The sequence below is a fragment of the Ranitomeya variabilis genome, chromosome 8 (genome assembly GCF_051348905.1).
Source record: "Ranitomeya variabilis isolate aRanVar5 chromosome 8, aRanVar5.hap1, whole genome shotgun sequence".
In the NCBI taxonomy this organism is placed as follows: domain Eukaryota; kingdom Metazoa; phylum Chordata; class Amphibia; order Anura; family Dendrobatidae; genus Ranitomeya; species Ranitomeya variabilis.
The window spans coordinates 104,401,998-104,429,901 of NC_135239.1; the positions used below are offsets into that span (position 1 = coordinate 104,401,998).

Genomic DNA, 27,904 nt, shown 5'->3' on the forward strand with positions numbered 1-27,904 from the left:
ACTCTGGGTCCGATTTGGTGGCCCGGGTCACTCTGGGTCCGATTTGGTGGCCCGGGTCACTCTGGGTCCGATTTGGTGGCCCGGGTCCCTCTGGGTCCGATTTGGTGGCCCGGGTCACTCTGGGTCCGATTTGGTGGCCCGGGTCACTCTGGGTCCGATTTGGTGGCCCGGATCACTCTGGGTCCGATTTGGTGGCCCGGGTCACTCTGGGTCCGATTTGGTGGCCCGGGTCACTCTGGGTCCGATTTGGTGGCCCGGGTCACTCTGGGTCCGATTTGGTGGCCCGGGTCACTCTGGGTCCGATTTGGTGGGCCGGGTCACTCTGGGCCCGATTTGGTGGCCCGGGTCACTCTGGGCCCGATTTGGTGGCCCGGGTCACTCTGGGCCCGATTTGGTGGCCCGGGTCACTCTGGGTCCGATTTGGTGGCCCGGGTCACTCTGGGTCCGATTTGGTGGCCCGGGTCACTCTGGGTCCGATTTGGTGGGCCGGGTCACTCTGGGTCCCATTTGGTGGGCGGGGTCACTCTGAGACCGATTTGGCGGGCGGCGCCACTCTGGGTCCGATTTGGCGGGCGGCGCCACTCTGGGTCCGATTTGGCGGGCGGCGCCACTCTGGGTCCGATTTGGTGCGCGGCGCCACTCTGGGTCCGATTTGGCGGGCGGCACCACTCTGGGTCCGATTTGGCGGGCGGCGCCACTCTGGGTCCGATTTGGCGGGCGGCGCCACTCTGGGTCCGATTTGGGGGGCGGCGCCACTCTGGGTCCGATTTGGCGGCCCGGGTCACTCTGGGTCCGATTTGGCAGCCCGGGTCACTCTGGGTCCGATTTGGCGGCCCGGGTCACTCTGGGTCCGATTTGGTGGGCCGGGTCACTCTGGATCCGATTTGGTGGGCCGGGTCATTCTGGGTCCGATTTGGTGGGCCAGGTCACTCTGGGTCCGATTTGGTGGGCCGGGTCACTCTGGGTCCGATTTGGTGGGCCGGGTCACTCTGGGTCCCATTTGGTGGCCTGGGCCACTCTGGGTCCCATTTGGTGGCCCGGGCCACTCTGGGTCCCATTTGGTGGCCCGGGTCACTCTGGGTCCCATTTGGTGGCCCGGGTCACTCTGGGTCCCATTTGGTGGCCCGGGTCACTCTGGGTCCGATTTGGTGGCCCGGGTCACTCTGGGTCCGATTTGGTGGCCCGGGTCACTCTGGGTCCGATTTGGTGGCCCGGGTCACTCTGGGTCCGATTTGGTGGGCCGGGTCACTCTGGGTCCGATTTGGTGGCCCGGGTCACTCTGGGTCCGATTTGGTGGCCCGGGTCACTCTGGGTCCGATTTGGTGGCCCGGGTCACTCTGGGTCCGATTTGGTGGCCCGGGTCACTCTGGGTCCGATTTGGTGGCCCGGGTCACTCTGGGTTTGATTTGGTGGGCCGGGTCACTCTGGGTCCGATTTGGTGGGCCGGGTCACTCTGGGCCCGATTTGGTGGCCCGGGTCACTCTGGGCCCGATTTGGTGGCCCGGGTCACTCTGGGCCCGATTTGGTGGCCCGGGTCACTCTGGGTCCGATTTGGTGGCCCGGGTCACTCTGGGTCCCATTTGGTGGGCGGGGTCACTCTGAGACCGATTTGGCGGGCGGCGCCACTCTGGGTCCGATTTGGCGGGCGGCGCCACTCTGGGTCCGATTTGGCGGGCGGCGCCACTCTGGGTCCGATTTGGTGCGCGGCGCCACTCTGGGTCCGATTTGGCGGGCGGCACCACTCTGGGTCCGATTTGGCGGGCGGCGCCACTCTGGGTCCGATTTGGCGGGCGGCGCCACTCTGGGTCCGATTTGGGGGGCGGCGCCACTCTGGGTCCGATTTGGCGGCCCGGGTCACTCTGGGTCCGATTTGGCAGCCCGGGTCACTCTGGGTCCGATTTGGCGGCCCGGGTCACTCTGGGTCCGATTTGGTGGGCCGGGTCACTCTGGATCCGATTTGGTGGGCCGGGTCATTCTGGGTCCGATTTGGTGGGCCAGGTCACTCTGGGTCCGATTTGGTGGGCCGGGTCACTCTGGGTCCGATTTGGTGGGCCGGGTCACTCTGGGTCCCATTTGGTGGCCCGGGCCACTCTGGGTCCCATTTGGTGGCCCGGGCCACTCTGGGTCCCATTTGGTGGCCCGGGTCACTCTGGGTCCCATTTGGTGGCCCGGGTCACTCTGGGTCCCATTTGGTGGCCCGGGTCACTCTGGGTCCCATTTGGTGGCCCGGGTCACTCTGGGTCCGATTTGGTGGCCCGGGTCACTCTGGGTCCGATTTGGTGGCCCGGGTCACTCTGGGTCCGATTTGGTGGCCCGGGTCACTCTGGGTCCGATTTGGTGGCCCGGGTCACTCTGGGTCCGATTTGGTGGCCCGGGTCACTCTGGGTCCGATTTGGTGGCCCGGGTCACTCTGGGTCCGATTTGGTGGCCCGGGTCACTCTGGGTCCGATTTGGTGGCCCGGGTCACTCTGGGTCCGATTTGGTGGCCCGGGTCACTCTGGGTTTGATTTGGTGGGCCGGGTCACTCTGGGTTTGATTTGGTGGGCCGGGTCACTCTGGGTCCGATTTGGTGGCCCGGGTCACTCTGGGTCCGATTTGGTGGCCCGGGTCACTCTGGGTCCGATTTGGTGGCCCGGGTCACTCTGGGTCCGATTTGGTGGCCCGGGTCACTCTGGGTCCGATTTGGTGGCCCGGGTCACTCTGGGTCCGATTTGGTGGCCCGGGTCACTCTGGGTCCGATTTGGTGGGCCGGGTCACTCTGGGTCCGATTTGGTGGGCCGGGTCACTCTGGGTCCGATTTGGTGGCCCGGGTCACTCTGGGTCCGATTTGGTGGCCCGGGTCACTCTGGGTCCGATTTGGTGGCCCGGGTCACTCTGGGTTTGATTTGGTGGCCCGGGTCACTCTGGGTTTGATTTGGTGGCCCGGGTCACTCTGGGTCCGATTTGGTGGGCCGGGTCACTCTGGGTCCGATTTGGTGGCCCGGGTCACTCTGGGTCCGATTTGGTGGCCCGGGTCACTCTGGGTCCGATTTGGTGGGCCGGGTCACTCTGGGTCCGATTTGGTGGCCCGGGTCACTCTGGGTCCGATTTGGTGGCCCGGGTCACTCTGGGTCCGATTTGGTGGCCCGGGTCACTCTGGGTCCGATTTGGTGGCCCGGGTCACTCTGGGTCCGATTTGGTGGCCCGGGTCACTCTGGGTCCGATTTGGTGGGCCGGGTCACTCTGGGTCCGATTTGGTGGGCCGGGTCACTCTGGGTCCGATTTGGTGGCCCGGGTCACTCTGGGTCCGATTTGGTGGCCCGGGTCACTCTGGGTCCGATTTGGTGTCCCGGGTCACTCTAGGTTTGATTTGGTGGCCCGGGTCACTCTGGGTTTGATTTGGTGGGCCGGGTCACTCTGGGTCCGATTTGGTGGGCCGGGTCACTCTGGGTCCGATTTGGTGGGCCGGGTCACTCTGGGTCCGATTTGGTGGCCCGGGTCACTCTGGGTCCGATTTGGTGGCCCGGGTCACTCTGGGTCCGATTTGGTGGCCCGGGTCACTCTGGGTCCGATTTGGTGGGCCGGGTCACTCTGGGTCCGATTTGGTGGGCCGGGTCACTCTGGGTCCGATTTGGTGGGCCGGGTCACTCTGGGTCCGGTTTGGTGGGCCGGGTCACTCTGGGTCCGATTTGGTGGGCCGGGTCACTCTGGGTCCGATTTGGTGGGCCGGGTCACTCTGGGTCCGATTTGGTGGCCCGGGTCACTCTGGGTCCGATTTGGTGGGCCGGGTCACTCTGGGTCCGATTTGGTGGGCCGGGTCACTCTGACTGACGGCAGGATAAGGGAATGGCTGATAACAGAGAATAGACTGACAGCAGGACAAGGGAATGGCTGATAACAGAGAGAATAGACTGACAGCAGGACAGGGGAATTGCTGATAACAGAGAGAAATAGACTGACAGCAGGACGGGGAATGGCTGATAACAGAGAGAATAGACTGACAGCAGGACAGGGGAATGGCTGATAACAGAGAGAATAGACTGACAGCAGGACAGGGGAATGGCTGATAACAGAGAGAATAGACTGACAGCAGGACAGGGGAATGGCTGATAACAGAGAGAAATAGACTGACAGCAGTACGGGGAATGGCTGATAACAGAGAGAAATAGACTGACAGCAGTACGGGGAATGGCTGATAACAGAGAGAAATAGATGGGTATTTCCTGAAGGAACTACAGATAGTGCTTTGGAATGGTGCCCGGGTTGCCCCAGCAAGACTTTCACACTTGGGTGCCCCTCAGGCGCTGGTTTGGTAGTTGTAGCCACTAGCCACTCTGGGTCCGATTTGGTGGGTGGGGCCCCTCAGGGGCCGATTTGGTGGGCGCTGTATACTGCGGGGCTCTGCGCTGTATACTGCGGGGCTCTGCGCTGTATACTGCGGGGCTCTGCGCTGTATGCTGCGGGGCTCTGCGCTGTATACTGCGCGGCTCTGCGCTGTATGCTGCGGGGCTCTGCGCTGTATGCTGCGCGGCTCTGCGCTGTATACTGCGGGGCTCTGCGCTGTATACTGCGGGGCTCTGCGCTGTATGCTGCGGGGCTCTGCGCTGTATACTGCGGGGCTCTGCGCTGTATGCTGCGGGGCTCTGCGCTGTATGCTGCGGGGCTCTGCGCTGTATGCTGCGGGGCTCTGCACTGTATGCTGCGGGGCTCTGCGCTGTATGCTGCGGGGCTCTGCGCTGTATGCTGCGGGGCTCTGCGCTGTATGCTGCGTGGCTCTGCGCTGTATACTGCGCGGCTCTGCGCTGTATACTGCGCGGCTCTGCGCTGTGTACTGCACGGCTCTGCGCTGTGTACTGCGCGGCTCTGCGCTGTGTACTGCGCGGCTCTGCGCTTTATACTGCGCGGCTCTGCGCTGTGTACTGTGCGGCTCTGCGCTGTGTACTGCGCGGCTCTGCGCTGTGTACTGCACGGCTCTGCACTGTATACTGCGTGGCTGTGCAATATACTACGTGGACATGCATATTCTAGAATACCCGATGAGTTAGAATCGGGCCACAGTCTAATAATCATAAGACTACGGATAGTGGTTTGGAATTGTGCTGTACTGTCACTTTAAGAGCTGATATTATCTGACAAAACTTGTGACCTGGTGAGCTGATGTAGATTTCATAGGAGTTGGCATAGTAACTGTGTCTGACTGCGCATATCAATGAGCTAATCAGCCAGGTGGCAGTTATTTTTAGAAATTGCCTCAGAAACCAGCCCATTATAAACGTATAGGAAAATTTCTCCATTGAAACGCATTGAAAGACTTTTTTCAAACACAAATTGCGCAAAAACTACAAATCCGATCGACACGAAAAATACTTAGCACACCTCTCAGGAACGCTGGCTTCGAAATGACACCTCACTGGAGTCTGTGAGTTTAGCGGTTCGGGCCGCATTACGTGCGGACTGAATAATAAGAATAAGAAGAAGTTTACCACGGTGGAATAACAGTATAGTGCTTTGTTCCAAAGCACTATAATAATAAAACATTGTTATACATACTCAATAACAATGATATGTAAATTCATGTTATCGTAAGCCGTGACCAATATTCATATTATATATATAATTATACTTCCATATATCTAATTGAAGCATCTCAGGTCCTATAATCATCATCTGATGTCATCTGGTCTTCATCTTGATGTCTTCTTCTTGGTTCTTTTAAAACAATCTTTACTATAATTCTTTTGAAATGGCATGTATATATTGTGGACATTGTGTGTCGTGTCAATCAAAGTTCATAAATTCACATGTTAAGAAAACAAAGTCCATAGATTAAGTGTAGCTTTAATATCTGTGCACTGTCACCACTAAAGACTTGGACTTACATTGGCTCACCTTTGATGTCATCTGGAATCCTCCATGTCATCCACAGGAAGCATGTCAGGGTTGTAGCTTCCTGACAATTACCTTATTGTTCTCCAGCTTTCATTGATAGGAAACACTGGAACATGATAAAAACATGATAACGCAGTTCATTTTAGCATCATAGGATCATCGTCCTCTCCAATTGTGGTTGTCAGTTTAGATACTGCAATCGTAGTTGTCAGTGATGGATACTGCAGTCGTGGTTGTCAGTGATGGATACTGCAGTCATGGTTGTCAGTGATGGATACTGCAGTCGTGGTTGTCAGTGGTGAGAAATTGTAATTGACACAGTCTATTATTACTCAGAAATCATATAACATTGTTACTTTGTGAAACTTCTGGATAGCGGCTTTTTCTTCTTGCAACTTTTAAGAATCATTTGAATTTAGAAATATGAAAAGTCTTTATTATCGTAACTCCAGTATCTTGATTGAAGTCTTCATTCCCTAATTCTATATCAAATCTGGTAATTTTCCTAACCTATAAAATCACAGCGTACCATAGCAATCAATAATATCCATATAATTATTATTAGAATATTAATATGGAATTCATATCTGGAAAAATAAAACAATAATAAATGACAATACATTATTAATCATATTCTTCATGTGATAGAATATGTTTATGTCATAGGTGTAATTACCTTTAGATGCTAGTGTGTTTTTTATGTAACAAGTGTTTCCATCTTTATTACTAAAACTTTATTAATAAACTATATTTTTTAGACCAATAATATGTAAGAATGTATAGCCATGAACCAAAATAAGAATATATATGAATAAATGAATAAAAGAATTGTTGTATTTAACTCAGAATTGAAAGATTTTTCCTAGAATGGAACCATATCATCACTTTATTTAATGAAGCAATATCCTTGTACTAGACATTACTTTATTAAATATTGATGTTTTCTTCTTGAGATAAAAAATAAAAATTAAGAATAAAAATGAGGTAAGAATAAAAATGTAAAATTAAAAGTAAAAATGAGAATAAAAATTAAAATAAGGCCTTTATATGTTGATGATGCAGAGTAGTTATGTTCTCAGTAACACATACCCTTAATATTTCCATTATTTGGATGTTTTCATATTTGTCATAACCTTGGATTACCAAAATATTGACATTATGCAACTTTGGGGTGATGTTATGGCTCACAGTGTGTAGATGGAAGATGGTGAATGGTGCAGTAAAGAACGAGGACACAGGTTTGCAGTCTCTTTACCTGGTTTACTGAAGACTACAGGCAGCCACAGCCAAGGGTACCAGATCACAGGGCAGGCAGTCCGGCTTGGAAGCAAATCCAGAGTTCCCCTTTACCAGGTAGAGATGAAAGCCTTCCTCTAGCGTGGTGTTGAAGTCCCTTACTGCCTATGGCTTCTGATAAGGTCCTCACAGTTCTTCTCTCTGTCCCCCTATAGGATAAGACAATACTTGTATGACAGGTAACTCGAGCCTTTTTTCAGGGACTCTATCACGCCCTGGGCTCTATGTGTTACTGTGTCTTCCGGTGTGTATGGCAGACAGGTAACTTGCAATTCAGCTGTCCTGCTGGTCTCTGATGTAAGTCTTAAGTCCTTTACAACCTCGGTGTGCCGGCTACCGGTTATCTGCTCTTTGCCAGGGAGACAGTCTGCTCGCTGCTGTCCTCCCCCTGGTGTCCTCACCTGTGCCCCTCTCTCCTACACGCTCACTGCAATATGTTCTTCATTCAGTGTTATCTCTGTCCAGGAGCTGCAGCACTTTCTCGTGGCTGCACGGCCCCTCTGCTTCCTTTCCCTCTGTCTCTCTGACAGGAACTGACCCACTTTCCCTCCAAAACACAATATATATAGGGGAGTCACCTAGGAATAGGATCAAAAGCTCCCCCTTGTAGCCTGGAGTGTGAACATGTTTGCATGCTTGTGTTTACCTGTTGAAAGTTATCCCTCCTTGCCTCCAAGCGTGAAATCATTCTCCCTGTGAAGAAAGCAATGCTACTGTGACGACCAGGACCCTGGGGCGCCACACTAGGAAAGTGAGACTTGATAGAGAGGAAGGCCTTGGGGACCTCCTCCGACCACAATTTGGGATTTGCTCCCTTCTTGGTGAGGGCTACTGTTGTGGATTCTGTTTGTGGGCTCCCTCTGGTGGTTACTGCTGGTACTGGGTGACTTTGGTGGGTTGCGGCCTTTGGTTTCCACCTGTCCATCAGAGGCTGGGTGTTTCCTATTTTACCTGGCCTTTCTGTCATTCCCTTGCCGGCTATCAATGTATTCAGATGTGCTCTGTTTGGTTCCTGCCTACCTGCTCCCAGATCTTTCAGGATAAGCTAAGTGCTGATTTTCAGTTGTTGGTTTTTTTGTCCAGCTTGCTTATTATGTCTCTATGCTAGCTGGTAGCTCTAGTGGACTGAGGTTCTCCCCATGTGCCATGAGTTGGCACATGGGTTCTTGTAATCTCAGGATGGTTTTTTGATTAGGGTTTTTTGCTGACCGCTCAGACCCCTTTTGTATCGTTCTGCTTTCTAGTTTACAGCGGGCCTCAATTTGCTGAACCTATATATATCATCTCTATGTGTGTGCCTTCCTCTCATTTCACCGTCAATACATGTGGGGTGCAACTATACCTTTTGGGGTTCATTCCTCTGGAGGCAAGTGAGGTCTTTATTTTCTCTGCAGTACTAGTTAGCTCTTAGGCTGGTGCGTGGCGTCTAGAACCAACGTAGGCACGCTCCCTGGCTATCTCTAGTTGCGTTTGTCAGGCGTAGGGCAGCGGTCAGCCCAGGTTCCATCACCCTAGAGCTCGTCCGATATTTTGTATTACTTTGCTTGTCCCTTGCTATCCCTAGCCATTGGGATTCATGACAGGCTACCAAGGGAGCTACCAGAGTTGAAAAGTGGGGAATGAACTGGCGATAATAGTTAATGAACCCCATAAAGTGCTGCACCGCTTTGAGAGAATGGGGTTCCTGCCAGTCCATCACAGCCTGTAGCTTGGCAGGATCTATAGCCAATCCCTGGGTGGAGATGATATAGCCCAGGAAAGGCAAGGACTCCTGCTCAAACACACACTTCTCCAACTTGGCATAGAGGGAGTTTGCCCATAGGAGGTTGAAGACTTTGCAAACATCTCTCCGGTGGGAGTCTATATCTGGAGAGTAGATGAGAATATCATCCAGATAGACTACGACCGAGGTGGTGAGCATATCCTGGAAGATATCGTTCACAAAGTCTTGGAAAAGGGCAGGAGCATTACAGAGCCCAAAGGGCATCACCAGGTATTCATAGTGCCCGTCCCTGGTGTTAAATGCGTCCCCCTCACGGATGCAAATCAGGTTGTAAGCACCCTGCAGATCAAGCTTAGTAAATACTCTCACTCCCCGCAACCTATCGAAGAGCTCAGATATCAGAGTCAGAGGGTATTTGTTCTTAATGGTGATGGCGCTAAGACCCCTGTAATCTATGCATGGACGTAGTTCTCCTTTCTTCTTCCGCCCGCACAAAGAAGAACCCCGCCCATGCAGGTGACACTGACTTCCTAATGAATCCTCTTGCCAGATTCTCTTGGATGTATTGGGTCATTGCCTCCGTCTCCAGTAGAGATAGGGAATAGATTCAACCCCGGGGAGGCTCTGCACCAGGCAAGAGGTCAATAGGACAGTCATAGGGGCGGTGGGGCAGAAGGGTCTCCGCAGCCCTCTTGGAGAACACATCCGCATAGGGCCAATAGTGCTTGGGGAGAGAGGAATGATCTGCGGGTACTTCAGTAGTAGCAACCTGAACGCACTCCCTCTGACATCTACCCTCACAAGATTCACTCCATCCCAAAATTGTCCCCGAGGACCACTCTATATGAGGAGAGTGGTAGCGTAGCCATGGTATCCCTAACAGGACCTAATCAAGTCCCTCGGGAATGACTAGCAGTGAGAATCTCCTGATGGGATGGAGACATGGATAAAGTAAATGGGATGGTCTGGTGTGTTATCTGTGAGGGCAGTGTCGACCCATTTACCACTCGTACGGTCACAGGTTTGGCGAGCATCACTAGGGGTTTTGCGTGCCGTTTGGCGAGGGCAGATGACATAAAATTTCCCTCTGCCCCGGAATCCATGCAAAGCTCTACCGTAAGAGTGGATGGGCCTATGGTAATTGTCCCCTTGAAGGACAGTTTGGAGGAAATTGTTGCCGTTTCTAGTGTACCTCCTCCTACAACCATTAGACGCTGATGTTTTCCCGACCGCTGGGGACATCTGGAGGCAAGATGTCCTGACGGCCGGCAGATATGACAGACCTTGAGTGCGTGAGCAGTGCGGGACTTAGATCCCGCTCATGATACCTCCATGGCCTCATGTGGCTTGGACTCCTGGACCGGAGATTCCAGAGGTTTGGCGAAGGTGGGAGCCAGCTGAAACCTCTGCCTACACTGGGCTCGCTCCACCCTTTGCTCGTTAAAATGAAGGTTGATGCACGTTGATGCAGCTATTAGATCCTCCAGTGTGGTGGGAATCTCCCTGATGGCCACAGCGTCCTTCACATGGTCAGCCAGCCCCCTGTAAAATACAGGGATGAGGGCTTTATCCGACCACTCCAGCTCTGATGCTAGGGTGCGGAAGTGGACGGCAAAATGGCTGACCATAGACGAGTCCTATGTTAATGCCAGCAGTTGGAGCGTCGTATCATGGGTGACTCGAGGTCCTAAAAAGACCTGTTTCAGAGTGCTCAGGAACTGCGGAGCACTCTGCACCACATGATCATCGCGCTCCCACAGCGGCGTAGCCCACTCCAATACCCTGTCCGACAGGAGGGATATAATGAATCCCACCTTTGCCCGCTCTGTGGGAAAACATGCAACCAGGAGCTCAAGGTGTTTTGTACCCTGGCTCACGAATCCCCTACACAGTTTACTGTCGCCAGTAAACTTATCTGGTAGAGGCGGGATAAGGAGGGGCAGTGGACAAACTAGCTGCAGCCACGCTAGCAGACTGAACAGCTACTGCCGTAACATCCACAGCTAAGGTTGTGCGCTCGAGAGCCGCCAACCTGCCCTCCATCTGCTGGATGTACAGCTGCAGTCGCTGTTCATCTGGCATTACTAGTCAGATTATGGTAGGGCTGGCGGAACGCACCGATTAATTATAAAGATAGTAATAAGGTGTGTTCACAGCCTGGGGTCCAACGTGCAGAGATGGAACCTGCTGCTAGGTAATGGCGGCACTATATGGCAGTACTACGTCAGAATAAACATGGGTTCCATCACCCGGTATGAACTGATGCGAACTCTGTTGCTTCACAGAGATGCAGAGAAACAAAGGAAATGCTGTGCCCTGTTAGCAGTCACAGGATGCTGCAGATGGACGGTAGTGAGATCCCTGAAATTAACCCCCACTACACTGGTGATTGATCTCGCTCTGACCCTCAGTGGCTTTTGAACCCGTGCCTGAGGACGCCCTGATTCAGATGCTGAGATCAAGCAGGAATTCCCACTCTACACTGACCAGTAGTGTTAATGTAGCTGAGAAGCCATTATTAGGCGCTGACTGCTTGCTCCACTCACCCTAATACCCAGACAATAACCAAAGTGATGGGGATCATTTAGGAGCATTCACCAGTATCAATCTCTCAAGCACACACATACATAGTCAAGTCTATACTAGCGCATGGCCGAGCGGCCATGCGAACCTTTCATAGTAACAGCCTTCCAAGACCTTCCTGGTGGTCCAATCAGAGCTGCTACAGGACCTGGGCATGTGACCTCCGACCTCCAATGAGAGGTCATCCCACGGGCATGCTCAGTAGATGAAAAGCAGAACTTAGTCCATGGAACGTCTGCTCGCTGCTGATCAATGCTGGTTACAAAGGCTGAACCTGGGATGGCAGCTGTAACCAGACGCACAGTATAAGCTTGATCCAGACGCTGGGACCGACGTCTCCGCTGAGCAGATTCCACTGTGGCTGGGGAAGAATGGGAGACTGAAGGGACATGGTGCGAGATTCCCCCTGTGCAGCGGCAGGAACTCGACACCTAACAGTAATACATTGTATGAAATTTTTACACAACATATAATTACATTTTTAGCCAATTCCTAAACCAAATCTTATCTCTCTGTCGATAATGTCCTGAAAAGCTCTATTTAAAATTGCCATTTTTAAACTTACAGAATCTTTCAAGAACTCTGATAATGGAGTCTTCAGCTTACCTCCCATGATGTGGCTTCCTGAAGCCACCTGTTTATGTCTGTCAATTTCCACCATTTGTCTTTTTACAGAACGATCAGAAGTTTCAATTTTTTAACTCTTTTTGTGCAACTTTTTCAGTGGACTCTTGGATCATTTGGTAGGACTTATAACAAATATATAATTTTCTTCATACTTCATAGATTTGATTTTAGGGATAACTCAGTTTTGGAGATTTTGATTCTGGCTTCTGATAAGAATTTACTCTATCTGATTTCACAAACTTAGTACGATTTATTTTCCTTTCAAGATTTTCATGTTTCCTAGCAATGTCAAGGGATTGCACACATTCAAATAAAGAATATTTTTGTGACGGAATAACACGAGATACAGAATTTAGGAATCTAAATTTGTTTACAAAATATTTTATCATTGATTGTGTATTGACATTTTTAATGGGAGTTTTGTACAACCTTTCAAATATGGACATGCATGTAAAAGTACATTCTTTCCGGCCAATCCTTAATTTTTGAAGAATATCAATATCTGGATAATTTTCATTTAATCCACAGAAAATGAGAATTTTTAATGTCCATATTGGTTAAATCTCCATATAACTCATTATTACACTGCATTTTTTAATGTTGACCATCTGGAAAAAGTTACTGGAAGCCACATTTTAAACAACTGATTTTTCTCCTCATTGGGTAAATCAAACGTATCAGCAAAACTCTCAAATATCTCTGAATTTCTGCACACATGGATTTTGTTATCGTATGCAGGAATGATTTTGCATAATTTTAGCAAGTTTTTCCTAACTTTCATTTGGAGTTGGGCCTCTGCGTTGTCTTCTATTTTTAGTGGCCCTTGTAAATCTGTTCCTTGTACGTCATCTACGTCATCTACGTCATCAGTTCTCATGTCTCCTCCCATGTTTCCTCCATCTTTTTTTACACCATGAGACACAAGGTCACCTTGAGTGGCCATTACAGACACGTGTCTCACATCTTGTTCACTCTCCACATTACATTCAATCTCAGGAACATCGCTACTTTCCTTTGACACTGTTTCTACACAGTCCTTTTTGGATTTCTCTGACACAAACTTGTGAAATACATCGACCCACTGTAAAATATTTTTCAATTTTTCTTTTTCTCTATTGTAGGACATCAGCTTCTTCTTATTAGAATCTATCTTTAAATTCTCAATCTTGCATTTTGCATATAAGCTGAGACATAAGACTTCTAAAATTAGACTTGTTTAAAGATATAAATTTCAGTTGACTTAACTTAGAATAAGAATTAATTATATCCATTTTTCTTGCCTTGAAATATTTCAGCTTGTAGTTCCTTTGTTGTCCAACGCTGGGCTCTCATCATCAGCACATCTATTTTCAATATGTCTGGCACTTGTAGTACTTCTGGTACATGTCAATCCATCTGGTACCTGTTAGTCTCACTCCTAGGTTCTGTCTGATCCTTGTGACTTGAAGTATCGTAGTGGAATTCCTGAAAACTTGCACAGCTAACGTTTAGCGAAGCTCTTCTCTCTTCCCCCGTGTGCAAGTAGAAGGAAATCCACTAAAAATAGCACAAAAATTAATGTATGGCTGGCTTGGCCAAATGATAACTATGCTTAGATGGAGCCATTATTTGCTCTTATTTTGTTCCCACTGCTTTCCCAAATATTCATTTTTTATGATGATTTTAAATCCACTATATGGCTACATAGACTTTGGCCTTTTTATTTAGTGCAAATTTTTATGGTCTTTACAAGGGGGTGTGTCCTACAGGGTAATAATGCAGACCACCCTAAAGACACCCCCCCAAAGAATCCTGTGAACGATGCCCCCTTGGTAAACACCAGAGAAATCAGCACTAAATAAAAGAACCACCTGGCGGATAAAAAAAAGAAAGAAATTGTCATAGTCAGGAGAGCAGCATTATTAAAATAAAAGCAAAAACTGGTGGTAACTTATGACCAAGAAATGGGTTCTCTTTAAATGGAAAAAAAGCTGCTTCTAACCAGTCACATTTACATTTATGTGTAGAAAGATGGCAACTAACTGTATGAAGAAAAGAATGTCTTCATCTCTGTCTTGGCACTCATGCACTTGGATTCCCCACTGTGCAAACCTCCTTCTGTTAGAGTTTATTCTGTATCTAAGTCTCTGCTTGAGTTTAGTCTTAAATATCAGATTCTTTACTTCTCATAACTTTCCATGATGTCATTGTTTTCTACCTAGACGGGCATGATGTACTGTAATACATATTTATCATTTAAGGTTTTTGAAATGTGTCTTCCTTTTGCTGTAGTGCCTCCCAACATAATGGGTGAAGAGCAAAATGTATCAGTCCTACAGAACGAAACACTTGTACTCATATGTGAAAGCAACGCAGTGCCCCCTCCTGTGCTGTCCTGGTATAAAGAATGGCTGCCTCTGCTGACCAGGCCTGGAGCTCACATATATGAGAACGGGAGTGTGCTACAAGTAAGCCAATGCTTTGTACTAGTTCTAATGATTATCTTTGTTATTCAGAGTATACCTACCCAGTTATATATTTATACAGTATAACATTATTATTTTATACAGCGCAACATTATAATATGGAACATATTACACTATCAGCCATCTTATAGAATGCAACAATTAGTATTGAGCCAGCAAAATATGTTTTTAGTTCAGCAGCCTTCAGGATTGGGAGGTCAGGGGATGAGAATGGACGATAATACATGCAATAGCAGAAGTAGCTGTAGAATGTACAAGCACAGCGATTACCACTGTCAATGATGAGGCAGATAAATACCCTTTGCCAGAACACCTGGCAGTATGTCATATGTGTGCTGCATGAAGCATTGCAGGAATCAATGTATATGTTGGTTTATTACTCCTATCACACATTATGTTTTGCAGATTAAGAATGCTCAGGTAAAAGATGCTGGTCGATATTCTTGCGAGGCTGCTAATGTCGCTGGAAAAACTGAAAAAAACTTTAATGTGAATGTTTTGGGTATGATATTTTAGCATTTGCCTTATTTTAAACAAATCGAAAACTCATTTTTGGAGGGTTATTTGAGATTACAAGAAAGGGTCAGCTCTGAAGCCTTTCCCTCAAATGATATACTATCCCTTCCTAATTTAGGATTTCTTTCTGCAATAGGACATATTCAATGATATCCGATAATATGCCCCCCACATCCAATTGCCACAGTCGAGCTGTGTTAGTTTTCTCTGATCCTAACCATGGAACCTCTTAAATGTTGCAGCCTTGAGAGAGGAATGGGGATCCCTATGTCAGTTTGTTGATCTCCAGTTATGTGATTATGGGATGCTGATGGGTTTTTATGTGAGCTGAGGGCCTGACAAAGGACCCCTAGGTCTGCTAGAAGCACGGGCCTAATGAAGAGGTCGCCAGCCTTTCTGACCCTGAGAGCCACATCCAGCTTTGAGAGAGGGTGGTGATCCACATCCAGCTCCTGCACCACTCACAGTAGTGGCACCCAGAGCCCACTACTACCAGTATAATGACAGCCAAAGCATTTCCACTAAAATCACACCAAAGCAGTATGCCAACTTCCAGTATTTCCTATCTTTCCCCCCTTTCAGATCTGCTCCTCTGTGCAGAGCTACACACAAATGTCACCGTCTAGCGATCTACTCTTAGCTGTTTGCTACATTTGGTGCTAATGCACCTAGCTGGCAGACAGTCACAAAGTACTCATCATGGACCAGCGAGCCACATGTGGCTTTTGAGCCACAGGTTGGGGACCCCGAACCTACTGGTCAGAGTAGATTAGTATATCTATTAAAGTAAAAGGTGAGATTATGTTCAATAAAGATTAAAGGGAATCTGTCAGTAGGACTTACCCTAATAAGCCATCTATATGGGCAAGGAGGTCATAGCAATCTGACCAAATTGATACATTGATATCTAATATGTAAATGAGCTGTTCAGGACTATGGGCCGGACCCTCATCTGCATGAGGATCTGCCTCCACAGATTATTATAATTGAAAGGAGGAGTTACCAGAGCAAGACAAATTAACACAAAACAATAGATCTGAACTTTGTTTCCTTACAAACACATTTGCTGCAGCTCTCACATCTCTGCTCAATTATAATATTATTACAACCCTGCCTGTGAGATGGAAGCTGAGAGGAACCTGCAGATGTGTGAGGTATAATCACACACAGCTCTGCAGTGAGATCAGGAGAGCAGAGAGCGGCCATCACACATCACAATGGTAACTCCACCTTCATGTAAAATAAGGTGTAGCATGCTATCAGATGTCCTTCCAGCTGCACAGTGCTTAAGCTCTTGCTGTGTCCTGAAATATTACTTACATGTCTAATATCTACTAACTCTTAGTGCCCCCAAAGATCAAAAGTTCGGCCGGAGAAAGAGTTGTTACTGTCATTGAAGGATCACTCATAAGTTTCGTGTGTGATTCCAGTGGGATTCCAGCTCCTGCACTCACTTGGACAAAAAACGGTCAGTACGGTACATTACGTGTCAGACTACTTCCAGTTATGTAGCTTTATCTTTCAGTGTTTTCTGTACTACTCTTCGGTGATATTTATTGTGGATCTCTTGCTTTAAAGGGAACCTGTCACCCTGTTTTTTCAATATGAGGTAAAAATAGTGTTCAATAGGGCCTGAGCTATGCTGTACAATAGTGCCTTTATTATCCCCTGATTCCCCAGCTTTGCTGCCAAAATACCTTAGTAAAGTCGCCGTTTTCGGCTGTCAGTCACGCAGGTCTGGTCAAATGGGCGTGGTGAAATCGCTGTTTCTCCCCCACCTCTTGCTTTTCTTCCCGGCGTTGGCGTAGTGGTTCGCGGCTGCGCATTACAGTCTCTTCACTGTAACCGCTGTGCAATACATACTGCGCATGCGCAACAGCCAAATGCACTGCGCAACACACAAAAAAGAGCACGATCTGTGCTATTCCCCGGTTTATCGGTGGCGGCGGCCATCTTCCTGAGGCCACGCGTGTGCAGATGGAGTGCTCTGCTTCCCGGGGCTTCAGGAAAATGGCCGCCGCTATCTCCATCTGCGCACGCGCTCTTTTTTGTGCCATTGCGCAGTGCATTCGGCTGTTGCGCATGCACAGTATGTATTGCACAGCGGTTACAGTGAACAGACTGTAATGCGCAGCCGCGAACCACTACGTCAACGCCGGGAAGAAAAGCAAGAGGTGGGGGAGAAACAGCGATTTCACCACGCCCATTTGACCAGACCTGCGTGATTGACAGCTGAAAACGGCGACTTTACTAAGGTATTTTGGCAGCAAAGCTGGGGAATCAGGGGATAATAAAGGCACTATTGTACAGCACAGCTCAGGCCCTATTGAACACTATTTTTACCTCATATTGAAAAAACGGGGTGACAGGTTCCCTTTAAGCCTTCACAGAGAAATAACATGTAGCCCATAGCAAACATTCAAGTAGTGCTCAGCGGAGTAGTAGCAATGGTCATTGGTGTGGTTCCTACTCTATACATTGCATACATCGGCCGCTGGCAGGCCAAATGGCAGCTGATTGGTGAGGATCCACCACCAATCACATATATATGGCTTATCCTGCATATATGTTGTTTCAACCCCTTTCATGTTTTACCCCATAGTGTCTAGATTTGAAGCTTCTTAGAAAGGATAAATCTTTTGGGCTTTCTGTATCTGAACACTATGTTCTGTTATTTGTTTGGTTTTTTGAACTGCAATAATAGAGCAGAAGTGATGCCATGATGGTATCATCAGAGCCTTACCCAGTTTTGGTGTTTTCAGGTATTCCACTGAATCCAGAGGACTCGGGCCGTATTCGATATCTTTCTGGAGGTCGTCACCTTCAGATATCAATGGCTGTAAAGACTGATGAAGCCGAATATACTTGTACTGCTATAAACACTGCCGGGATTGCGACAAGGCAGTACAATGTGACAGTTTATGGTAAATGATACAATAGTAATATTATCCTCAGTAAGCTTTACATGTCAATTACCTTGAAATACTCAAAGCAAAATAAATTCCACCAGTAACAAAATCCGGCACATATTTCATACATTACAAAATAGAAAATGACATGACAATGTGGAAATGAGCAGGGCGGTCTCTCAGTGACAATGAATGAATGTTCAATGTATTTTAGTGCAACAGAAATAATAATAATGTTTTCCAAAGGCCCCGTGCATATAGCGTATTACAGGACATACCGTTATTCTTTCTCTCTGCAGGATTTACACACAATTCAGCAGAAAAATCTCCATTTGCCTTAGATTGAAGTGTCAGGAGTGCAGAGTTATGGTGTGGCCTGTAGACTTTTGTGGATGCCATACAATAGCTCTGGGAAAATCAGAAACCACAGATCAATAGTCACATAGACTTTGTATATCTGTTTTTCCAGAGGTTACACATTATACAGTAAAACATACAGTGGATATAAAAAGTCTACACACCCCTGCTAAAATGCAAGGTTTATGTCATCTAAAAAATTATATCAAGAGGAATCATTTGAGAACTTTTTCCGCCTTTAATGTTATCAATAATAATCTGTACAAATCCATGGAGAATCAAATCAAAATTATTCTGAGGAAGGAAAAAAACTACCTTATTTTTCGGCGTATAAGATGACTGGGCGTATAAGACGAACCCCAACTTTTCGGGGATCATCTTATATACCGGGTGTCGTCTTATACGGCGTGCGCAGGGAGCGGTCCCGGATGGTTACCAGGGTCTGGAGGAGAGGAGACTCTCCTTCAGGCCCTGGGATCCATATTTGTGTAAAAAAAATAAAAATAAAAAATATGTATATACTTACCTTCTGACGGCCCCCTGTGTTCTCCCGGCTCTCTGCGATGCATGCAGCGGCTTTCGTTCCCAGGGATGCATTGCGCGCCGCGAAGGACCTTTGTGACGTCGCGGAGACGGACAGTGGTGCGTCTTTCCAGACAGCAGCATATCACACTAGTGTCCACAAGATAAATGTCACCCATACAATCTATTGGGAGCAGTGATTCTGCACAGTTCAGTGATCACATGCAGAATCGCCGGCGTTTAATAGCCGGCAGCGCTTTGGAGGCAGCAGACCTGTGCTATATCCAAAGCGCTGCCAATTCCTGATCGTCTGCACATACCGTAGAAGTCAGCAGGGTTCTCCTCTCCCACATGTGTGTTTTCCGAGGAATTAAAAGCTTTCTAGTGTTAAGATTCTTGTGAATTTATTAGCTGCATATCAAAGTCAGCAAACTGAAATTTGAAAAGATTCGCTCATCTATAACCTCTAGTGATAATGTTCTGCTGATAAAAAGTTACATTTTTAAAAATACAGCAATTGCCTACGGTGGGGCCCCTGTCTTTACATCATGCTGCTCTCAGATTAGGTTGCAAAAACCTGGTAGATCAGAACCGGATTTATATTATTGCAGTTTATGCATTGAAATATTGCTAGTGTGAATATTATGTTTATTTTGCTACAGTACGACCTACTATATCTGAAAGTGGAAAAGTTCCCATTGAAATTGCAAAAATTCAAGGAAGCAATTTAACTCTTGAATGTGACTCCAGTGGAGACCCAGTACCCATGCTAACCTGGCTGAGAGACGGTACTTCTGTGCTTGATGGAGATGGGTTCAGACTCCTAAACAATGGAAGACAATTTCATTTAGAAAACATTCAGCTTTTACACTCTGGCCATTATGTGTGTGTAGCAGTAAATGTGGCAGGACAAGCTGACAAAAAGTATAACTTGAGAGTGCTTGGTAAGTGACTTTAAATATTGCTTTTCTCGAGATAAGATTTTTAAAGCACCACTCCAACATTTTGTTTTTTTCAACGCTGGAGTGGTGCTTCTACTATAAGTTCCTTGTCCCAGTCTCATACTTACCCTCTGCTGTCTTCACTTTTTTTCAGCATCATTCCGGTCCCACAACACCATCTTGTGACCGCAACTTCTGACTGACCAGAAGTCAGATGTTATGTTACAAGTTTTCAATGCAAGTCTATGAGAGCCAGTATGAAGCCCTCATAGACCTGTATTGAGTTGTGATCTCTGGCTCGCTGCAGCAAACACTGGAGTGATCCTGCAGGTCACAAACGAAGGGAGCTGCGGCAATAAAAGAGGAACACGGCAGCAGATAAGTGTGAGAATAGGATCAGTGACCTTACATTAGAAGCACCGCTCTAGTGGTGAAATAAAAAAATCCACTAACTGGTGCCTTAACAAAATATCAGGTCTTTGTTTCAGGCCTTTGAAGTACTGCTAGACAAATATAACTATAAGTGTGTTTAAAGGGGTTGCCCAAGATATTATTTTACTTGTTCCTAACCTTGCCCTCACCAGTATTAGTAGTCTTAAAATATACTTGCATTAACAATGGTAGCCCTGTCTGCTATGTGGGCTGGTCATGGGGGCTATGACTTCATTAGGATGATTTCACTCAGGTGATGTTCGACAAGTTTTTTCAGCTCCAATGGCGCTGCCCAGTATACATAGCATCACAACTGACATTAGTATATAGGCAGTTCTGAATTTTATAGGGTAGCACATGCTTGATTCCTGATCTCTCTCCTGCATTCTCAGTGGTGCAGAAGTTGGATCATGTTTGCACAATCTACTATCCTGCTCTACCTAGGATTTTGCTGCATATTGTGACTCTAGTAACTACTCACGACAAGCCGTGAGGCTGGGTAGTGAAGAAGAACAGGGTCAGATACCAAGATGGCAAGTCATAAACAAAGGGGTAAGGCAAATGAGTAGTCAGAACACAGTCCAAGATCAGAATTTCGGTAAGGTAATGGATCAAGAGAAAAGGGCAAGGCAAAAGGATTCTCAGAGGCAAAGTCCAAGGTCGGGCAATAATTAAAGGCAGTGAATCAGCTAAATAGCTAGATATTCACTCGATTAGGAGACATATGGAGGAAGCCCGGCCCTGATTGGACGGCGGAACTTTCACTCAGCACACTGACAGCTCAGCATGCACCAACCTCTGATTGGACAGCTGAGCTGTCCATCTCCATACTAACAGCTCAGCACGCCCCTGTCCCAGATTGGACTACTGAACTGTCACTCACTGCTTCCAGACATACCGATAGGTGGAATCGTGTCACATACCGTAGTTCTCTCATGAAATGAATGAGGGAGGACCGTGATCCCTGTTCACTCTTCTGATGTACATGGGACTTATGATTATACCTACCTATCAGCAGTCCTGTGTACAGCAGGAGATGAAGTGGCTATTGCAGTCCTCACCCTGACAGGAGATGATATGCTGAAACCTGAGGCTGTGCATCAAGGAGCAATATAATGCAGGAATAGAGATATACTTTTGGAGTAGAGATGTACTGAAATTATCTATAAATAATCAGCTGCAGGAGTGGAATGAGAGAAGCAATGTGCTTAAAAATGAGGCTGCATATACAGGGGTTAAGAAGAGCAATGTACTACAGATGAGGATATATAGGAAAAAAGAAATGTATATCAATGGACAGAGGGGGCATGTTTAAAGAAGAATATAATGCTGTTTGCAGGGAATGCAGGGCAAGCGTTACAAGAGCTAAAGCCAGTAATGAAGTGAGGCTTGCAAGGGAGACCAAAAGTAATAACAAACGATTTTGTGGGTATGTCAAACGCAAAAGAAAAGTCAAAGATGATATGATTTTTCCAGGATGAAAAGGGTGAAGTTATCAAAAATGATGTTGAGAAGGCCGAACTTTTAAATTCCTATTTTGCATTTGTGTTTTCTAAGAAAGCAATTGTAACATCAACTGATCTTCATTGTGCTATTGAAGAAATAAAATAATCCACATGATCTATAAACAAACAGATGGCGATGGAACACTTCGTTAGTTTACATGAATTTAAATCTCCTAGTCCAGATGAATTACATCCTAGGGTACTGAAAGAATTAGAGGAAATTGCAGAACCACTATTCAGAATCTTCAAAAATTCCTGGAGAACAGGAGAAGTCCCAGAAGATTGGAGAAGGGCAAATGTTGTCTCTACCATCAAAAAAGAAAAGAAGACAGGAAATTAAAGGCCAGTTAGCCTTACTGCTATACCAGGAAAGATCTTTAAACAAATTATCAAACAGCATGTATGTCAATACTTGTATAAGAATACAGTAATTAAAGGGGTTGTCCGGTCCAAATCGAAAAGTCTACAGTCACTCTGTTTGCCTGCAGACTTATGACCAGGACCGGCTCCAGGTTTTCATGGGCCCTGGGTGAAAGAGTCCTAGTTGGCCCCTTTAACACATATCACAATTCATAATGCACCGATACGGCAGAGAAATACAGGTATAGTACAATGCCAAAGATTTCACTTACTTCTTATATTACATGAGTGATATCTATTGTACATTCTACATTAGCTCAGAACCGGACAGTATAGTCCTCTATACAGAATAATGAGCCCCATATATTGCTCCAAACACAATAATGAGCCCCATATATTGCCCCATACAGTATAATGGCCCCATATAGTGCTCCATACAGTATAATTGGCACCACATAGTCCTCTATACAGAATAATGAGCCCCATATATTGCTCCAAACAGAATAATGAGCCCAATATTATGCTCCATACAGAATAATGAGCCTCATATAATGCTCCATACCGTATAATGGGCACCACACAGTGCTCCATACAAAATGAGCCGCATATATTGCTCCATACAGAATTGACCCCTTATAATGCTCCATACAGTATAGTGAGCCACATATAATTCTCCATACAGTATATCATGGGCCCCATCTATTGCTCCATATATAATGGGCCTCATATAATGCTCCATACAGTATATGATTGGCCCCATACAGTATACTGAGTCCCATATATTGCTCCATAGAGAATAGGCCCCATATAATACTCTTTACAGAATGGGTCCCATATAATGCTCCAAAAATAATTGGCCCCATAAGATGCTCCATGTATAATGGGCCCCATATAATGCTCCATATATAATTGGCCATATAAAATGCTCCATATATAATTAGTCCCATAAGAGACTTCATATATTATTGGCCCCATATACTGCTCCATATGTAACTGGCCCCATATACTGCTCCATATTGAATTAGCCCCATAAGATGCTCCAGATTAAATTGGCTCCATATAATGCTCCCTATAGAATTGGCTTCATAAGATGCTCCCTATATTATGGGCCCCATAAAATACTCCATATAGAATTAGCCCCATATAATGCTCCATATATGGGCCCCTTCTGATGGTCCCCATATATTGCTCCAAATATAAAACAAAAATGAAATACTCACCTCTCGTTGCTTGATGCTGCTCTGCTCTGGACTACTCAGTGTCGGCATCTTCCTGCTCTCTGTGCTGTGACTGCTCCGGCAGAGGGCGCACACTGGTGATCTCATCGCACCCTCTGACCTGAACGTCACAGTCAGAGGATGAAAGACGCTGCCTGCAGCGCTGGAACCGGGAGAGGTAAGTATCGCAAATGTCGGGGCCCGGAGCAGGCGGGGGGTCCACTTGGGGGGCCGGCACTATAGCGCGCCAGTGTCCCCCACGGTGAGTGGGCCCCCTGCCTGCTCAGGGGCCCGGCACTTTCCCGGGTGCTGACGCCGGCCCTGCTTATGATTCCCCCCAGTGCATGTACTTTGTGCTGTGGGGGTTCGTCGGTTTCTGACACGGAACAGAGGATATGTATTAATTAAACATAATCACAGCCAGTGGGCATGGCCTCCCTCCATACACTTGTATGGAGTGAGGCTGCGCCTAATCTAGAGACAAAGCCATCCAGTAGGCATGGCCGACTACAGGGCATGGCTTTGCACGATACAGGTGTATGGAAGGCAGGCTGCGCCCACTGGTCTGGAGTTTGTATAACTCATACATACCCTCCGGTTCTGGCTCAGGAACTGAATAATCCCCCCAAATCAGCGTGTGTGCTGGGGAAATTCATAAGTCTGCTGTCACACAGAGTGACTGCATACTTATCGATTTGGACCGGACAACCACTTTAACCAGAGCCAGCATAGGTTTTGTAACTAACAAACATCAAATTTCCTACTATGATGGAATCACTGACTGATTGGATAAAGGAGATGCAGTATAGTATATCTTCAGGAAAGTATTTGATAAAGTATCTCATACTATCCTTATTGAAAAAAATGACCAAGTGTGGGACTGACAAGTTTACAGTTAGGTGGATTCATAACTGGCTCAGTGATCGTACTCAAAGAGTGGTAATAAATGCTTACACATCCATTGAAAGAGTGTATCAAGTGGGGTACAACAAGGATCTCTCCTTGCCCCAGTTTTGTTTAACAGTTCTATAAATGATCTAGATAAGGGAGCTGAAGTTAAACTAATCAAATGTGCAGATGATGCAAAGCTAGCAGGGAGAGCTAAGGGTACCGTCACATTTAGCGATGCTGCAGCGATATAGACAACGATCCGATTGCTGCAGCATCGCTGTTTAGGTCGCTGGGGAGCTGTCACACAGACAGCTCTCTCCAGCGACCAACGATCAGGGGAACGACTTCGACATCGTTGAAACTGTCTTCAACGATGCCGAAGTCCCCCTGCAGCACCCGGGTAACCAGGGTAAATATCGGGTTACTAGGCGCAGGGCCGCGCTTAGTAACCCGATATTTACCCTGGTTACCATTGTAAAAGTAAAAAAAAAACACTACATACTCACCTTCTGATGTCTGTCACGTCCTCCGGCGTCCACATGGTTACGCGCTGCAGCTCAGAGCTTCCTGCACTGACTGTGAGTGCCGGCAGTAAAGTAGAGCACAGCGGTGACGTCACCGCTGTGCTCTGCTTTACTGCCGGCGCTGACACATTCAGTGCAGGAAGTTCTCGGCAGCAGCGCGTAACCATGTGGACGCCGGGGGACGTGACAGACATCAGAAGGTGAGTATGTAGTGTTTTTTTTACTTTTACAATGGTAACCAGGGTAAATATCGGGTTACTAAGCGTGGCCCTGCACTTAGTAACCCGATGTTTACCCTGGTTACAAGTGAACACATCACTGTATCGGCGTCACACACGCCGATACAGTGATGACAGCGGGTGATTAAGCGACTAAATAAAGTTCAGGACTTCTAGCTCTGACCAGCGATATCACAGCGGGATCCAGATCGCTGCTGCATGTCAAACACAACAAGATCGCTATCCAGGACGCTGCAACATCACGGATCGTCGTCGTTCTCGCTGCAAAGTCCCTTAGTGTGAAGGTACCTTAAGACTAGAGAAGGTGGAGAAAGAATTCAGAAGGATCTAGATAAGCTTGAAAAATGGGCAGCAACTAATAGAATGGCATTTAACATGGAGAAATGAAAAATAGTACATGTTGACAAGAAAAACAAAAAATGACATATACAGAGTAGGAAGAATAGAACTAAGCAACAGCACATGTGAAAAAGGCTTGGGTATACTATATACTAATAGATCACAGACTGCACATGAGTCAACAGTGTGATGCAGCAGCAAAAAAGACAAACACAGTTCTGGTGTTGCGCTGCTACCTAATACTTACCTGTCTGGCCGGCGCGCTCCCGATGCTCCTTCCAGCTCTGTGTCTTCCTGCTTCTCCGGCGCTCGTCTGTTCTGCGGTCCGCGCATGCGCAGATGCGCTCCTTTCGTCGCTGGGGCTTCTGGGAGGTTGTGACCCGGCGGCTCCGCTCCGTCGGGTACTTCTTCCCAGCGCCTGCCCTGCTCAGACGCCTTTGCGTCTATTGCGTTCGCTGCCTGCCGCCAGCATCTCCTTAGGTTCCTAGGCTCTGATCCCTGTATCTCTGCTGTGACTCTGACTGTCTTGTTTGCCGTCCCTGCTAGTCCTGTGTACCTTGCCAGTTTTGTGTTTCTGCTGTCTCCTGTCAGTCTTGTGTTCCTGCCATCTCCTGCCAGTACTGTGTTCCTGCCGTCTCCTGCCAGTCCTGTGTTCCTGCCGTCTCCTTCCAGTCCTGTGTTCCTGCCGCCTCCTGCCAGTCCTGTGTTCCTGCTGTCTCCTGCCAGTCCTGTGTTCCTGCCTGTAATGGGGTCTGCCGTGCTGGAGTACCTCTTTCAGTACCACCCCGTGTATCAGGAGGTCCACTCTGCTTTGGCTGGATTCTGAATGAAGGACACTGGCTGAAATTCCTGGGTTACATGGGAGCATATAAAATCTCGCTGCTTCTCCACGTATTTCCAGTCTAACAACACTTTATTCACAGCACACAGAATATATAACACAGATACAGAGGGCAGGCCAATAGAATAGCAGCAGGCCAGACATACATTACAATAGCCGCAGGTGGCTGGAGCCTGCCGATATTTACTGTGGGAATTACAAAGGTGGGAGAGGACAGAAGGAGAATATCTTGTCCTATCTGCCCAGGAGCGCAGCCTGTGGACTGATGCATCTCACATGGAACCTATTATACATATATATAATGACCCAACATATTCTAAGTGCTGGGGGATTCTGTAACACTGCCGTCTCCTGCCAGTCCTGTGTTCCTGCCGTCTCCTGCCAGTCCTGTGTTCCTGCCGTCTCCTGCTAGTCCTGTGTTCCTGCCGTCTCCTGCTAGTCCTGTGTTCCTGCCGTCTCCTGCCTGTCCTGTGTTCCTGCCATCTCCTGCCAGTCCTGTGTTCCTGCTGTACCTTGCCAGTCCTTAGTACCTGCCCTTTCCTGCCAGTCTTGTGTCTCCATTGTCACCGTCTCTCGTGTGCCTGCATCTTACCGGTCAGTACCTTGTCCTTGCTGCCTCTATCGGTCCAGTGCCACCGCCATTCTAGTCACTTCACTAGCTCCGTTTTTTCCCTCCGTCTTTCGTTCTCTCTGTATTCTATCTTCAGTCGTCCCTTTGGCTCCGGCAGTTGCGGCTTCACCCTCCTTGGGCCTGTCCCTAACTCTCCCTGTAAAGGGGGAGGCATCATCTGGTTCACTCGTCCTCGGGGGCTCTGAAGCCGTGACCCAGAGGGTCCACTTCCTTAGTCCTGATATCTGGATGTATTAAGAGAAGCATATAGTCTGTATCATGTGAAGTTATTATCCTCCTCTACTCCTCCTTGATCAGACCTCATCTGTAATACTTAGGGATGAGCGAGTAGTGAAATATTCGGTCTCGCTATACTCGTACCGAGTATACCGTAATACTCGAGTATTCAGTACGAGTAGCGAGTCCAATATTAGTCAATGGAAACTGTGAGTAAATGTCTACACATTGTATAGGTATATATATATATATATATATATATATATATATATATATATATATATATATATATGTCATTGACACACACATATATATATCTTTATATTTCATAGAGAGTTATATAGCAGAATAGCCGATAATTCAGTTGTCGGTTCTGTAAAATCATTGCAGAACCTGACAGGATAAGAGACATGGTTTACATACAGTACACCATTGCATATCCATTAGATTTTTATTAATCCCTCCCTAATAATCTTAGTAGTGTGTGTAAAATTTTGGAGCTGTAGGTGCTAAATTAAAGGATTAATTCACGGAAAAAACTGGCGTGGGCTCCCGCACAATTTTCTCCACCAGAGAGGGAAAGCCAGTGACTGCTGAGGGCAGATATTAATAGCCTAGAGAGGAACCATGGTTATTGGTCCCCCCTGGCTAAAAACATCTGCCCCCAGCCACCCCACTTCTGGCACTTAGCCTCTCTCTTCCCACTGCCCTGTGGCATGGGCATATGGGGTAATAAGGGGTTAATGTCACCTTGCTCTTGTAAGGTGACATTAAGCCTGGTTAATAATGGAGAGGTGTCAATAAGACACCTCGCCGTTATTAATCCAATAGTATGAAAGGGTTAAAAATACACCCACACATTAAGAATAAATTATTAATGAAAGAATCAAACACACAGGTTT

General features: G+C 47.2%; 1 protein-coding gene across 1 annotated transcript in view; it reads left to right on the forward strand.

Moving 5' to 3' along the window:
- The window catches only part of HMCN1 (hemicentin 1), a 768,245-nt gene that overhangs the window by 337,602 nt on the left and 402,739 nt on the right, over positions 1 to 27,904 (forward strand). Inside the window, exons 41-45 of the mRNA XM_077275842.1 lie at positions 14,369 to 14,544; positions 14,968 to 15,064; positions 16,424 to 16,546; positions 17,841 to 18,002; positions 19,529 to 19,810. Coding sequence (XP_077131957.1) covers positions 14,369 to 14,544; positions 14,968 to 15,064; positions 16,424 to 16,546; positions 17,841 to 18,002; positions 19,529 to 19,810 — 840 coding nt within the window. The remainder of the gene's footprint in view (positions 1 to 14,368; positions 14,545 to 14,967; positions 15,065 to 16,423; positions 16,547 to 17,840; positions 18,003 to 19,528; positions 19,811 to 27,904) is intronic.